Genomic DNA, 16044 nt, shown 5'->3' on the forward strand with positions numbered 1-16044 from the left:
CCCAAGACACGTATACTATGTTTGGTTTTTTTAAAAAGCTATACATTTTAAAAGGGTTTATCCTCATGCCTATTCACAGGGATGCGACAGGTCTCAGTCCTGAGGATTACTGGGACTTTCCTATGTACAAATCCCCGAACAGTGAGATTAGACTACGTATTTCTTTTCCATATGTTACCTTTAGCAACAATCCGACATCTAACGTGAATCTGCCAGGGCTGCAGCAAGGGACTGTCCAAAATTTGTGACCAAATAAATTTTGATAGCCTTGGTCTAGGGACCAAGAAGCACCACAATAGTAACTGTATCTAAATGGCCCATAATGGGGTGGGAAATCACATCCCTGTAGGTTTGTGGCAGAGAAATCCTGTAAAATTATGGTAGTGGCATGTTGAACTCTCCTGTACTTGATACCGCAAAAGCCCATTGTGAAAGAGAGGAACACCACACAACCCTAAACTCTCTTTTTAAACCCTAAGAATTACATTGTCCTATATTGTCTGTCTCTCTCTTCAATTATGAGTTATTTCAATTTTTGTTCAGACCAGAAGACATTGCAACATGGAAGGCGCTAACTTGTGCCCTGGCACATGCATTCTTAATAAAGGGTCTGACACTGAAGAAACTGATAATTCCTACCTCACAAATTAATTTAAATGATGCACTTTCCCTGTTGCTTTCAAGATAAATACTGCCAATTAGCCTAAACTAGCAGACTTAATCCTGTGTTAGCTAAGGAAGGTCTCTGATCCAGAAAAGGTGTTGGCTACTAACCCTAACATTTAAAGTAATCTGGAAACTACTAGTTTACTATAATGCAAGCATTGTTCCAAATGAACAATGAAAGTGCTGGCAAAATGTAGAAATCTTTATGCTAATACAAGATTTCTAACCAAACTGTACTATATTATCCAATTCAGGAACGATAATGAAGCCCAAATATTCTTCCCCATATGATACATTTTAACCTTTAGAGATATTTTACCCTTTTGAGAAAGGTATTAGGCTTCCAAATTTGCTCCAACAAGTTTTGTGGATATAAAAGATGGTGCATGAGGATGACCATTTCTAGAGGCAAACAACTATGCATAAAAGATATGCAGGTACTAGTTTAGGGACTGAGGCGGCAGTATTTCATCCATAATATTCATATATTAATGCTTCTATTATATTTATATAATTAGATTGTAAACTCTGCTGGATGGCGACACTCCTGGAGGTCAGGGCGATGCCCCTTTCAGTGGTTACACCAATCGGTCTGGGCGATGCCCCTTTCAGTGGTTACACCAATCAGTTTCACCCAGACAGCTCCCATAGAATATCAGGGTTGGAAGGGACCTCAGCAGGTTATCTAGTCCAACCCTCTGCTCAAAGCAGGGCCAATCCCCAGACAGATTTTTGCCCTAGATCCTTAAGTGGCCCCCTCCAGGATTGAACACACAACCGTGGGTTTAGCAGGCCAATGCTCAAACCACTGAGCTATCCCTCCCCTCCATCTCGCTCTCTAGCATTGCAGCTGTCCTCTTCATGACTCAGCCCTCCGAGCAGGTCACTATTGTGATTTCCGCTTCCAGGGGAAAGTATATCAAGGTTCCTGCTTTCCAGCAGTCTCAGGCAGTCTTCTGCTTCACTGCCTCCCAATGCCACTCCCACAGTGGCTGGCAGGGGAACCCAGGCTCACTCTCTATACAGCAACTAAGGTCCGTTCCCTGCACCCTGCGGCCTTTCCCTGGGCTGCTTCACGTGGGAGCCTCTAATTAGCTGCCTCCAGCCTAAAGCTTCCCTGTTTGCAGCATAATTAGCTGATTGGGCCCACCTGGCCTAATTCATCTCCTCTTGCAGGGCCAGTGTGGAGTGCACATCCCATTGCAGGCAGGGATTTTTTGTTCTGTTTGTACAGCACCTAGCACAATGGGGTCCTGGTCCATGACTGGGACTCCTGGGCACCACCATAATAACCAACTGTAGAGAAATTTGTCCAAACTGAAGTTATAACTTGATCAAGGGATTGGATCCTGCTGGTAACTGTGTGAGGGAGAAGATGGAGAGGTGAGGCAGCATATGCACACCCTAGGAAGTCACAACATGAGGCTCAATTCTATGAACAAATCCACCCCAAATCTCCGCATTGGATGCTTCGGCAAACATAAACTACAACTATGAGCATGTTGATTCGGTTAGTTTGAAAGAGTGATAATTAGGGTGACCAGACAGCAAGTGTGAAAAATCGGGACAGGGGGTGGGGGACAATAGGAGCCTATATAAGAAAAAGCCCCAAATACTGGGACTGTCCCTACCAAATCGGGACATTTGGTCACCCTAGTGATAATAGGCAAAGAAGAGACCTGGAATCAGTACTGGAAGATAAACCAAAAGACAAATCACTTCTACTAGAATCAGTTTTTGTACCATTTAAATTTTAGGCTAAATTTAAGTGGACTGTGTCCCTTTAAAATAAAATACAGCTAAAAAGCAACTCTTCCCCGATTTTCCCATGGTCAGCATCAATTATGCTGACTTTGATAGTGACAAAACAGTCAGGCACTGTAATGTACTCTTCACTCAAAAATAACAACAGACTGCAAGGACATCATTAACTCATCTTTGATAAGATGGCCTTATGTCAGCCTCCCCTGGGATTCTCACACACATCATGCTTGCCCTGGACAAAGAAAGTGTGTCAAAATGGAGAATGTATAAAGAACATCACAAAAATTGAGGGCAATGTTGGATTTACAGGATATTTGACTTTACACCTAGTGCTGTATTTGAGAGCTTCGATCTCCCCACAGCTAGAAATATTTTCATGTGCATTTTATGGTAATGAAAGGAGCTGGAGCTTTGATAGCCTTGGCGTGTGCAGCCCTCCTTTTAGGCATAGAACAGGCACAGTACTGTCCCATCAATACATCCTTACCGTGACGTGGAGGAACCATCTCCAACGGTGCTCATTCAGTCTTTAGTCTTTCAGTTGAGACTCCCAATTAGTGCCAAGCAGGATGGTAGTTTGTTATAGTTAAGGAGAACTAATTAAAAGCACCTATGAATATTCAGCTAATCAGATTGCTCAATTATCTGAATATCCCCAATACCTCTACATGGTCTACTGATTAGAGCCAGTGCTACTAACATTTTAACAAGAGTCTCCCAAAATATATTCCACCTCAGTCAGGTGAGATTTCCCTGGGGAAAATACAATTTTCCCCTCTTCTCAAAAATTCCTCAATTTTCTACTCTTTCCTCTCTCTGCCTCTAAGTCGTACAATCCTTCCATACTCGTCCTTGGCTCGGCACCTCTTCACTTATCCCCTCCTCTAGCGCCTCATAGAAGCAATATATAGGTGGTTGCCCTAAATGGCAGCTATTCCTCAGAGGAGCAGCAGTTCCTCAGAGGAACAGGTGGGTCATCTTGGAGCTGCTTTTTATAGGGTGGTTACTCAGGTGAGGAGTTGGTCTCCTTTGGTTCTTGAAGTGAATGGGTCCCTCCCACTGACTGCTGGAAGTCTCCTTAGCTGATGTGGAAACGGTTGTGGGGAGGTTAATTTGGAAGAAATAAGGCTTCCTTTATAGGACTGGCTCTTCAAACTCTGGACTTGGGCTGGGCAGCCAGGTACTGCGAGAGAGAAAATGGGGCTTCATCAGCAACAGGACTCCCACCCATTGGAACAGAAACCTGGTTCTGCCTCCTGTTTTTCCTACTCTTTGTGTGATGCTGGAGTGGCCAGAGTAAGGTGAGGGAGGTGCAGGAATTATACGGTGCATCACTCATAAGCTCCTAAGAGTATTTATGAGGGACACAGAAAGGGAGCTCCCCTTGAAGCAGCTGCTGAAGCATGTATGTGTGGTAAGGCAGCTGTCTGAACAAGCAACAACTGGCTCAGACCCAGCCTCAGACATGTCTGAACATTTTAACAAGAAGAGCAAACCAGCATACTTGATCGGGTCTGAAAACCATTGCTTTGTTCTCTACCAGTCACTGAAACAATTATTGTCTATGAGCCTATCGTGATGTTTAGAGCTGGCTTACAGGTTTGGGGGAGAGAGATAGATGATTCTTTGTGAGCGTGCATGGTGTGGAGGTAGGTTTTCTCTTTTGTTCTCCAGGTTTCCCACTTCTCTTCCTCCAGCTGCAGAAGTGGCACCCACCTGCTTGTTCTTTTAAACCCTATCAACCTATTTGCATTAGTTCAGATATTTCAGGCTTGTTATTTTAGGACACAGATGACACATTTACTTTTAAAACAAACAAGTCCTATGCGGGGGGGAGGGGAGAAGAGGGCAAAGACTGGCTCTTAACAAGGAGCTTGCATGAATCCTCACCAGCTAATCAAGGGAGCAGTTAGATCACTGGACCAGGAGTCAGATGACCTGGGTTCTAACCCAGCTCTTCCATAAACCTGGTGTGGAACGCTGCACAAGTCACTTCATTTTTCTGTGCCTCACTTTGCCCATTTGAAGTAGTATAATACCTCCCCTCCCCACTTTATACAGGGCATTGAGATCTCTTTCGGAGTATTAGCACCAGAATTGTTGCTCGTCATCTCACCTTCTGGTCACAACTGAACTGCTGAAACAACAAAGGTCTTCTGTGAAAAGAGTCACTGTCAGATGCATGTTATAATGTAATCCAAATCAATTCATAAATAAAATGGTTACTTAATTCTCCCCTTAGGAGACTCTGATTTATGACTGTTGTTTATGGTTAAAATATGGGAGTGAATTTAGTGCTAGAGAAAGTGAAAAATCAGTAGAGCACTGGCTTGAGATGGACAAAATGCAGAGCTGTGAAAGGGCATATACAGTACCTAGAATCCCTTTATTCTCTCTTCTCAACTCCCCAACATTCTTCTACTCAGCAATATTTAGTCTTGACCAGGAAAGAGACAGCCCATCCTCCTCCAAATCTAGACAGCAAATTAAAATGGTATGTCAGAAGCCAGGGAATCTACCTGCTATTTCTCTAGATTTCCATGCTAAAATAACTTGCCCATCTAATTCAGGTCTGTTGTAATATTTCACACCCAAACCGCACTTGGATATTTCACCATTAACTGTTTATATGAATTTATACAAACATCTTGAAACAGCCGGCAGCAAATGTTGCAAAAACAAACCCAGCCAAGCAGGCTAATCCCTCTCCATACACAGCTCCAACACTTCACTCCCATTTACAGCCAGGTCCCACAAAGTCCACTCATCCTCCTCAGTCATGTCCTCCAACATCTCCTTAATATACAAAACCCAGCCTGTGTGTGTAATTATTTGCTATTCTATACAATAAAGTAAGTAAGTTTCCCCTCTTTTTAGCTCATTTCTTCTGATTTTTTCCTCTATTTTTTTCATAGTTATTTCAGTCCTTAGTCTTTTCCAGTATCTCTTTTCCCTTTTCATAATTCCAACACCTCACTCTCCACCCTCCAATTCTTTCCCCTTCCTAATTTCATCCACTTCTCTCCCACTAGTCTCCCTCTTTAATCTATTCTTTCCCATTTTTTCCTCATTCCCACAGTCTCTCCATCTTCTTTTCACCTAAACCAGGATTTGAACTCAGATCTCAGTAGAATTAAAGGCAAGTATAAATAGCCCTCTCCTCCCATGTACCACTAACGGTGCTTCAGTCAAGGGGATCTATAAACTATTGTGCCAACTCAAGCTTCTCAGAAAAGAAAACTAGAGAATAAAGCATTTTACAATGTGGGCATTTTTCAGACTGCCATCTAATTAAGGAGCCTATAGTATTTCTCTTGGTACACTATGTTACAGGGATTAGAAAATAAAGCTCTTCTGCAGCTTGAACATAGGTAAGTTCTTGGTCACTCTAATATAATTACATATGTAATCCAAATCAATTCATAAATAAAATGGTTACTTAGCTCTCCTCCTAGGAGACTCTGATTTATGACTGTTGTTTATGGTTAAACATATTCATAAACGATCTGGAAAAAGGGGTAAACAGTGACATAGCAAAATTTGCAGATGATACAAAACTATTCAAGATAGTTAAGTCCCAGGCAGACTGCGAAGAGCTACAAAAGGATCTCACAAAACTGGGTGACTGGGCAACGAAATGGCAGAAGAAACAATGTTGATAAATGCAAAGTAATGCACATTGAAAAACATAATCCTAGCTATACATATACAATGATGGGGTCTAAATTAGCTGTTACCACTCAAGAAAGATCTTGGAGTCATTGTGGATAGTTCTCTGAATCATCAAGAAAGGGATAGATAACAAGACAGAAAATATCATATTGTCTCTATATAAATCCATGATATGCCTACACCTTGAATACTGCGTGCAGATGTGGTCACCCCCATCTCAAAAAAGATATATTGGCATTCAAAAAGGTTCAGAAAAGGGCAACAAAAATTATTAGGGGTATAGAACAGCTTCCGTATGAGGAGAGATTAATAAGACTGGGACTTTTCAGCTTGGAAAAAAGGCTACTAAGGGGGGGGGGGGGGTATGACAGAGGTCTATAAAATCATGAGTGGTATAGAGAAAGTAAATAAGGAAGTGTTATTTACTCCTTCTCATAATACAAGAACAAGGGGCCACCAAATGAAATTAATAGGTAGCAGGTTTAAAACAAACACAAGAAAGTATTTTTTCACACAACACACTGTCAACCTATGGAACTCCTTGCCAGAGGGTGTTGAGAAGGCCAATACTATAACAGGGTTCAAAAGGGAACTAGATAGATTCATGGACAAAGGTCCATCAATGGCCTTTAGCCAGGATGGGCAGGAATGGTGTCCTTAGCCTCTGTTTGCCAGACGCTGGGACTGGGTGACAGGGCATGGATCACTTGATGATAACCTGTCTGTTCATTCCCTTTGGGGCACCTGCCATTGGCCACTGTCAGAAGACAGGATACTGGGCTTGATGAACCTTTGGTCTGACCCAGTATGGCCATTCTTATGGACACACACACACACAAGTCAAGTCTAAATATTATTGGTGAGTATACTGGTGTGTGTGTACTTAAGAACATAAGAATGGCCATCCTGGGTCAGACCAAAGGTCCATCTAGCCCAGTAGCTTGTCTTCTGACAGTGGCCAATGCCAGATGCCCCAGAGGGAATGAACAGAGCAGGTAATCATCAAATGATCCATCGCCTTTTGCCCATTCCCAGCTTCTGTATATAATTATATGAGAGAGAGCAAGACCACACACTCACCTCTATTCATTCAAGCTGCAGAACAGTGATGTTTATTTACCCCCTAATGTGTATATAAATATACCTACATCATGGCCAATGGAATTAAAGTTATAGCACAGTCTGAATCTGCACTATGATATTACTTTAATTTCTGCAATCTTTTTCAGACTAAAAAACAAAATGGGTGCATCTTCCTTAAGATTCTCCTGTTCCCCCAGTTACTTCACTTTAACACATATAAAACCTCAGTGTCTTATTTTGGTAGGGTACTGTTTTTGTTTTCCTTTTTTAGATTTGGTGTATTGTAAGATTTATCATTTTTAACATAGATTTGTGGTATCAGTGCTTTTATTGCTAGGTATGGTTCTTTCTGGAAAATGATCAGTGACTGATTCTAGCTACAGACCTGAATAGCTATAGACCTATCTCAATCTTGCCAGCAGTCTCAAAGCTCATAGAAAAAAATATAGACAATGTACCCTTTTTTAGTTAAACAAAGAAAACTGGATTTTTATCTGTGTGACTGTCACCTTTTACATAGCACTGTTTTGTCAAGAGCCACTAATGAAAGAGCTTAGCAACAGAAAGGACATGTTGCTTCAGCTGAATTTATAGATTCATCTTAGGCATTTAAAGGAGAGAATCATATTACAGTATGTTCTTTTCAAAGCTCTGTGAAATAGGATTAACCAGCATAGAAATGGATTGCTTAAAATATATATCATATTATTACATATGTCTGAATAGTTTCAATTAATAATGATGTCTCAGGGGATTTTAGTTTCTCACATTGCCCCACAGGGAATAGTTTAAACAGCTTCACTGTTTTTCTTCCATATTAATGCTGGTTGGGATTTTCAAAGAAGACTAGGGAAGGATAGTCCAGTGGTTAGGGTGCTGGCCTGGGACTTGAGAGAGCCAGGTTTGTGACCCTGCTTCACCGCAGACTTCCTGGGTGACCTTGGGAAACTGCTTTGTTTCTCTGTGCCTCATCTCTAAAGTGGGGCTAATAGTACTTCCTTCCCTCACAGGGCAGTTGTGAAGATAAATATATTAAAGATTTTGAGATGCTCAGATATTGTGGTAATGGGGGCCGTATCAGTGCCTAAGAGTCACACGGTTAGTTATGTGCTAGAATTTTGGTCCTAAGTCCCTTAGACTCTTGAAAATTCCAGCTGTTATTGTTACTTTAAGAACATAAGAAACATCTTATGGAAATAAATAAAGAGCTGAACCAACTAACATAGTAGTAATTTAAGCTCTGAGATATAGAGGAGAATAAATAGGAAGAATATGTGATGGAAATACCCCAAAAGTGGGGAAGGGGGTAAAAAGGTGATGGGACAACTGTGCCACATTCCCACCCTTTCAAAGAGCCCATGAAAACCCATCTGTACAAACCCAGGCAGCTGAGATTCCATGGCTGCATCTCAGAGAGGAAGGGAGGGATCAGAGATAGGGTCCAGCAGTTTATTTCCTTGTTTTTCCCTTGCTGAACATAGCATTAAGAGTGCAATGCTGTGAATTCACTTCGCTGCTTTTCTCTGAAAATGCTTCAAATGACTGAAGCATGTGTATACATGTATCTATGCTAATGTAGTCCCTCTAATTATCACTAAGGCTGGCTTGTCATGGCAAAAAATTGAGGAAGTCATGACACAAAATGCAAGAGTCATTTCACTTATAAAAAGGAAAATCGTGGCATATATTTTAATGAATGTTAAGTGTGTTTTAGGAAGTTCTAAGAAAAATCAAATAAATATCCTTTAACAATAAAAAACGTTCAAAACTCTTTATGATTTCAATGGTAGTTTCAAGTCACTAGAAAAACTTTTACTGGACTTGCATACACACAGATTGTATAAATGCGTAGAGGAATCCTGCTCCTTTGTCTACCCAGGGCAACAAAGACCTTACATGAAATCCATGGGACCAGAATTTCCCCACACTGATATATATTGTGAAAAACCTAGGAGTCGTGCCTTTTGTTACACAAGTGACTGCTATAAACAAGACAGTTTAATTATAACTATTCAACCATATATACTTCGCAGATTACAGGGAAATTTTCAAAAGCACCTCAGTCACATTTTTAAATATGACAAGCTCTAGAGACCTTCTGTCCCACTGCCTTTCAATGAGACTTAGATAGTCAAACAGCTTGTCTATACAGTGCATTAGTCTGCACTGGAAGGGTGTAAATTCTAGTGAGCACTAGTGTGTCATGCACTAACTGGCGTACGTGGACATGCTGGCATGCAATAAGTTTCCTAACGCGTGTTAATATAGCACTGTTTCAGGAATACATTAACACACATTAGGGTAGTGGTTCTCAACAAGGGTTATGCAGAGGTCTTCCAGGGGGTATATCAACTCATCTAGATATTTGCCTATTTTTACAACAGGCTACATAAAAAGCACTAGTGAAGTCAGTACAAATTAAAATTTCATACAATTACTTGTTTATACTGCTCTATTTACTATTCACTGAAATGCAAGTACAATATATTCCTGTTGATATATTTTATAATTATATGGTAAAAATGAGAAACTTTTCAGTAAGAGTGTGCTTTGACGCTTTTGTATTTTTATATCTGATTTTGTCAGCAAGTAGTTTTTAAGCGAGGTGAAACTTGGGGGTACACACGACAAATCAGATGCCTGAAATGGGAACAGTAGTCTGGAAAGGTTGAAAACCACTACACTAGGGTTCTTTTAGTGTGAGCCAGCAGTGTCCACACAAACCAGTTAGTGCACGCACTCAGGGGTGGCTCCAGGCACCAGCAGACCAAGCACGTGTGGGCAAGCTGTGGGGGGCGGCAGTCAGGCTGCCTTCGGAGGCATGCCTGCGGGAGGTCCGCCGGTCCCGCAATTTCGGCAGCAGGTACGCTGAAGCGGCGGGACCGGCGGACCTCCCACAGGCATGCTGCCGAATCTCCGTGATCAGCGGACCTCCCGCAGGCACGCTGCCGAAAGCCTCCTGACTGCCATGCTTGGGGTAGCAAAATACATAGAGCCGTCTCTGCATGCACTAAAATTTATACTTCTCTGGTACAGATGAACACACCGTGTAAACAAGCCCTTAGATATCTAAGTCTCACTGAAAGTCAATGGGACTTCAGGTCTCTAATGCTTAAGTTAGTTTTTAAAATGGGACTTAGGCACTTTTGAAAATGTTACTATACTCCTATAATTAGCATACTGAACATATAGAACAATCACAATTTGCTGTTTATAATTATTTCATTATATTGTATAAATGGAACAGGAAAATTAAAAACAATATTTGAATAGGAATTTTAAGAGAGATGTGCTTTCATCCTCATTATTTGTCACAGAGCCTTTAATCACAACTATTTTATTTAGCTAGTTGCCTTAAAGATATTTGCTGATGTCACATTGTTCCCACTATTGAAGTCGGCCAAACCCACACATGCAACCTCTGGCTCCTGAAAGTACAATGCCAAATGCAACGTATGCAATTGACTGATCCCTGATCCTATGGCACACACCACAGGGATACCATAGGGATTTGCTATATAGAGACACAGAGACTGCAACAAGAACCACATTTGTGGGGATACAGGATCATAACAGAACTTGATACAGAATCAAAAAGGAAAATGCGTTATGGCACAGAGGTATAAACATGGAGAGAAAATTACAAAGATGCCTGCTGTTAGAGGTTCTTACAGTGTGTGACATTGTAAGCTCCCCTGATTTGTTCTGATGAAGTTCTGAAAGGGATCTTTTTGACATTTGATCTATGGTCCAAATCATACCCTCCCCAAGGATAAAACCCGTGGACGGGGAAAGAGAACTCAGGAAACTCTTCCACATTTTGCCACATGTTCACCTTAGAGAGGGGTTTTGAAACTCCCATCTAGACTGGAGAAGAGATTGAGACTGACATAATGCCAATCAGGACTTTGCCATCATTGTAGAAAGAGATTCACATGTTAGAGGGGAGCTTAGAGTTAACCAGAACCTGGAAACTCACATTAAATGCTATTAACCTCTTTCTACACAAGAGGCAAACTTGGAACTGCAACTTCTTTTCCCAATCTAGATAAGGCACCAGGGTATAGCCTCCAGGCCACACAAAGCCAGTTCCAACTATACCCCTGTGTTGGTCCCTCAGGAACACTGTTAACACCGGTTGTCTCTTACACCTATACCTTTCTTCTTCTGAGAGGGTAGCAGATAACTTGTTTCACTTTCAGATGGAAGTATTGACAGTAGATAAAGGGAGCATGCCATGTAAACCACCTCCTGCCCATGTTCTTCTCCTCCTTCCCAGACATGTAAGACCAGGCCTGTCCCATACTGAGGGGGGGGGGGGAAATGGGGGCTTCTATAGAGCAAACCATCATTTCTCCATTCCATCACTTTCCAGGTATTTTCATCCCAATTCACTCTTCTGCTACCCTCTCTAGCATGCAGTGGAAAGGGGTATGGACTCCTAAAGGAATGAATGCATTAGTTGGTTTGTCTCTTACCTGAAGCAGTAAGAAGTTTATTTCTTCTTCGAGTGCTTGCTCCTGTGTATTCCACTATAGGTGTGCGTGCTCGCCACATGCACCGGTGCTGGACGTTTTTCCCTTAGCAGTATCCGTACTGGGGGAGCACTGCTGCAACCCATGGAGTGGCGCCGGTATGTCGCACCATAAAGGGGGCTGCGTGCTCCCCCCATCCTCAGTTCCTTCTTGCCAGACAACTCCAACAGAGGGGAAGGAGGGCGGGACGTGGAATACACCTGAGCAACACATCTTGAAGATTTCTACTAGCAAAACAGACATTTAGGTATATCCATTTTAAAAAAAAAAAAGAGCTAGATGTTAATGGATTTAATGAAAAAATAGATTTTCTCACTTTAGTTCAACTCAGATTCAGCAGCTGGTGGCCAGCAAGCGTCAACTCTTACCCAGTCCTTATAGGGGCTGGGGAAGCACAAGGTTAGATTCAAAGTCAGAGGCTCAGCCGGGATAAGTAATCAGAGTCTTCATGTCTTCCATGCCTTTGCTCAGACTCTAGGTGCACACAGCCTCCTAAGCTTTAAATGATAGCACACCCCAGCAGCAGTTCAGTTTGACCTATCACTGACAGCTGAACCAATTTACAAATTAAAAATGAACAAATCACGGAATTATTTTTTTTAAAAGAAGAATTAATGGACCTGGTTTCTCTGTAACCTACGCTAGGGTAAATCAACAATCACTCCACCAAAAATCAAGGAAATTATACTACTGTAGGAGAGATTTTAAGAGGTGTTTAACACACTTTATATGGACACAGCTCTAAAAAAATAAAGATTTCTTTTACTCCTTTCTTACATACACCCTGTTCCCTTTCTTGAACTATCTATTTCTTAGCAGTGATGTCATTATTTGCTGAGAAGATATTGAATATTGTAACAAATACGGCACATTTCACAGCAAGAAGGCCAACAATAGAACACTTCTTAAAAACGGAATTAACAGAATTAAAGGTTTTACACGTTACTCCTTTTGTGATGTGAAGTCAGATTCCTGAAAGAAGAACTCACAGGATAGTTGCACTTATGGCATACTCCAACTCTCATAACACCTATTGTGCACTCAGGCCACACACAGAGCCACTACTGACGCACCACCCATTCAGGTTCCACAGGCACAGTATAGAACAGATAGGTATGCTGCAGGAAATCGAGCGTGGATTGGAAAAAAGAATTTTGCCCTAAATCAGAGGTGGGCAAACTATGGCCCGCGGGACAGTCCTGCCTGGCCCCTGAGCTCCCGGCTGGGGAGGCTAGCCCCCGATCCCTGCCCTGCTGTCCCCCCTCCCCCAGCTTCAGCGCGCCTCACCGCCAGCGCTCTGGTCCGCCGCTCCTGCCGGGCAGTGCAGCGGCATGGCTGACTCCAGCATGGTAAGGGGGTGGGGAGTCCCAGGGGGCAGTCAGGGGACAGAGGGCGGTTGGATGGGACGGAGATTCTGTGGGGGGCGGTCAGGGGACAGGGAACAGGGGCAGGGGTTGGATAGGCGTGGGAGTCCCAGGGGGCCTGTCAGGGGGTGGGGGTGTGGATAGGGGTCGGGGCAGTCAGAGAACAGGGGGGGTTGGCTGGGGGTGCGGGGGTCCTGGGAGGAGACGGTCAGGAGACAAGGAGCAGCGGGGGTTGGATGGGTCGGGAATTCTGAGGGGGGCAGTCGGGGGCAGGACGTGGGAGGGGGTGGATAGGGGGCGGGATCCAGGCTGTTTGAGGAGGCACAGACTTCCCTGCCTGGCCCTCCATACAGTTTTGCAACCCCGATGTGGTTCTTGGGCCAAAAAGTTTGCCCACCCCTGCCCTAAAGGCAAATGTAAATTATCTTAACACTGACCTCTAGTGCCGTGAGGTAGGAATTTTCTTTTGGAGGTGCTGCTGGATTCAACATTACTAGGAATGCATCTCTGTACTGTTACAATTGGTAAGATTTTTCTCTGAAGTTTGCACCCTTAACTGCTCCATAAATTCATGCCCACTTCAAGGAGTATGCAATTAAAGATGAATTTCAAAGCAATTCTATATTAGTTATTCTATTTTAGTTATTATCATGGCACTATAGGCCCGTACATAGGTTCTTGGAACCATGATTAAATCAGAATTTCAGTTGTCATTTAAAACACACACACACGACAGCAATAAATCTTTGGCTCTCATAATTGTGAAGACAAAAAAACCCTAGAAAATATGAACCGAGCACAACTGATGCAGTGATGTCTGCAGACAGCCTAAAACAATTGCTCTGAGAGGAGGGAACTGCCCCATTCATCTCTATGGATTGTTAACACCGAGACCCGCTGCTCGGGGCATCCCATACCACCACTCCAAGGAAAGACTCGAGTGTTGCAGGAAGAGAAGAGTGCTGCGTGCCTGGTCCATCCAGTCAAGCAAATATACCATGGCTATTGGGGTAAGTACCGGGGGGGGGGGGGAGAGGGGAGGGGAAGGGGAGTGCCTTCATCTCCTGCCTGCCACCTGCTTCTCTCTGGGCATGGAAAAGGCCCCTACTGCCACTCCTAAGGAGGAGAAGGGAGTCCCATGCTGCTGGCTCTGCTTTTCTGGGAGGAAAGAGGGTCTCCTGCTACTTGCAAGTGGGGGGGGGGATCTGAGGGAATGAGGCAGGAGGCCCCCATGCAGTGACATACCTACTGCCCCAGACCGCCTTAATCCATTCTTGGATTTTGCAGTCTATGATGTACAAAGAGTCACTCCCATCTCACCCAAATCCTTTTTTCTTTCTCGGTTTTCTATATTAGAAAGTTTACTTCTGCTTTTTGCTGGAGAGCCTGATAAGATTTGTAGAGGGCATAGATTGGGCGGGGGGGGGGAGGGGAGAAGACAGGTCACAAGTGGCAATGAAGATGTCTTTAAATGCCTCTTTCACATATCTAAATCTTCAGGTCAGGTTACAGCCTCATGTGACATCACTCTTCAACTCCTCCACAGATCTTGCCTGGAGTCCTCCAGCAAAGAAAAAGAAGCCGTGACCTGATCTTTTAAATGTAGGAATGTAAGGTTTTCTTTAAGAAGTAGATCATTAGGAGCAATGCATGGCAAAAATAAAAATTGCTTTAGTTCCCCGTTATCTTTAACAGATGCACTGGTTTTAAAGAACTGCTCCAATTCTTACATTAAATCAACCAGGAAAAATTGGGGACCCATCTGAACATCAAGACGAGAGCCAGGAATTGATCTTGGGACCTCTCTCCAAACCCTCCCCCCAACTAGAGAATATTATAATGATATGAATTCTAAAAAAAGTTCCTCTTCCTGATCCTGGCAAACACATCACCCCCTCAGAATAAAAGGTGATAAAATTCTCCTCTGTTGAAAGATCTGCCAACCATAAACCCAAGGTGCTGTTTTCTCACTATCACACACACATGCAAGTCCCACTGTTTTACTCTACTTCTGAGTAGGCAGGGTGCTGAAATATACAAAAAACTTGTTCTCTGAAGCATTTGGCATAAGGGTTCTTATATATTTCATCTCCCTGCCAGCTCACAACAAAACAGAAGGACATCATGGTTTGCTCAGACACACCCACAAACCAAATCACAACCAGATCTAATATTTGGGCTGCCAACTCTTGACATGACAATAGTATTTTAATACCACCAGGCTCTGCTGGAAACTTTCAGCAGAGAGATTTTTCCAAGAAATTTCTGCTGTATTTATAATCTCAATACTAAGCACAGAAATACCTGTGAGTTTGGGCTTGATGTCATAAACACAGTCTAGCTTGAACCTAAGCATTACTATTAAGTAAATAGTCATTCCCATATGTTAATAATGCTGCCAGGCCCCTGTCTAAATCAGTTCATTAAGAATATCTCAAACTAGCAAGCTGCCATTACTAGAAAATAATTAGTTTTCTGTCTTGGGGCTGCATGTTTCTCTCTCACACAGACACAAGCAGTAACTGCACACATTGTATGATTTATTTGGTATTTAGACCTCTTTAATTTACTCTTCTGCGGATCATTTTAAATATTGAAGTGCTATACCTAGAAGACCCCATCACTCAGTAAGGGCAGAGTTAGGCTGTGCACATAGTGATTATACAGCAATTCACAGCTGACCTGCCTTTAGGTCATTTCAGTAAAGCTTGATAGGATCCCTGAAAGGAGAACATGTCAAAAGACATTCTCATTCGCAATTTTCTCCACCATCTGCCTGGTCTGAATGCCTTGAAGGCCTCTTTTTAGAATGTACTTTTTGTGTCCCATGACACATCAGAATGATGATGCAATGCACGTGTAGGAAAAAGACCACTATATTAAAGCCAAGATTCACAATAACCATTAGTAACAAATGACATTTATTCCCAGGCAAAAATTTGATTGGGCTGGAATTAAGG

General features: G+C 42.7%; 1 protein-coding gene across 7 annotated transcripts in view; it reads right to left on the reverse strand.

The window, feature by feature from the left end:
- VWC2 (von Willebrand factor C domain containing 2) overlaps positions 1-16044 on the reverse strand; it is a 115428-nt gene that overhangs the window by 68052 nt on the left and 31332 nt on the right. The window contains exon 4 of one of the 7 annotated variants that reach the window (XM_054017172.1): positions 4806-4904. The exons of the other annotated variants lie outside the window; for them this stretch is intronic. Coding sequence (XP_053873147.1) covers positions 4849-4904 — 56 coding nt within the window. The 3' untranslated portion in view covers positions 4806-4848. The remainder of the gene's footprint in view (positions 1-4805; positions 4905-16044) is intronic. 7 annotated transcript variants of the gene reach the window in all.

This window comes from Malaclemys terrapin, chromosome 2, assembly GCF_027887155.1.
Source record: "Malaclemys terrapin pileata isolate rMalTer1 chromosome 2, rMalTer1.hap1, whole genome shotgun sequence".
NCBI classification, from domain to species: Eukaryota; Metazoa; Chordata; order Testudines; family Emydidae; genus Malaclemys; species Malaclemys terrapin.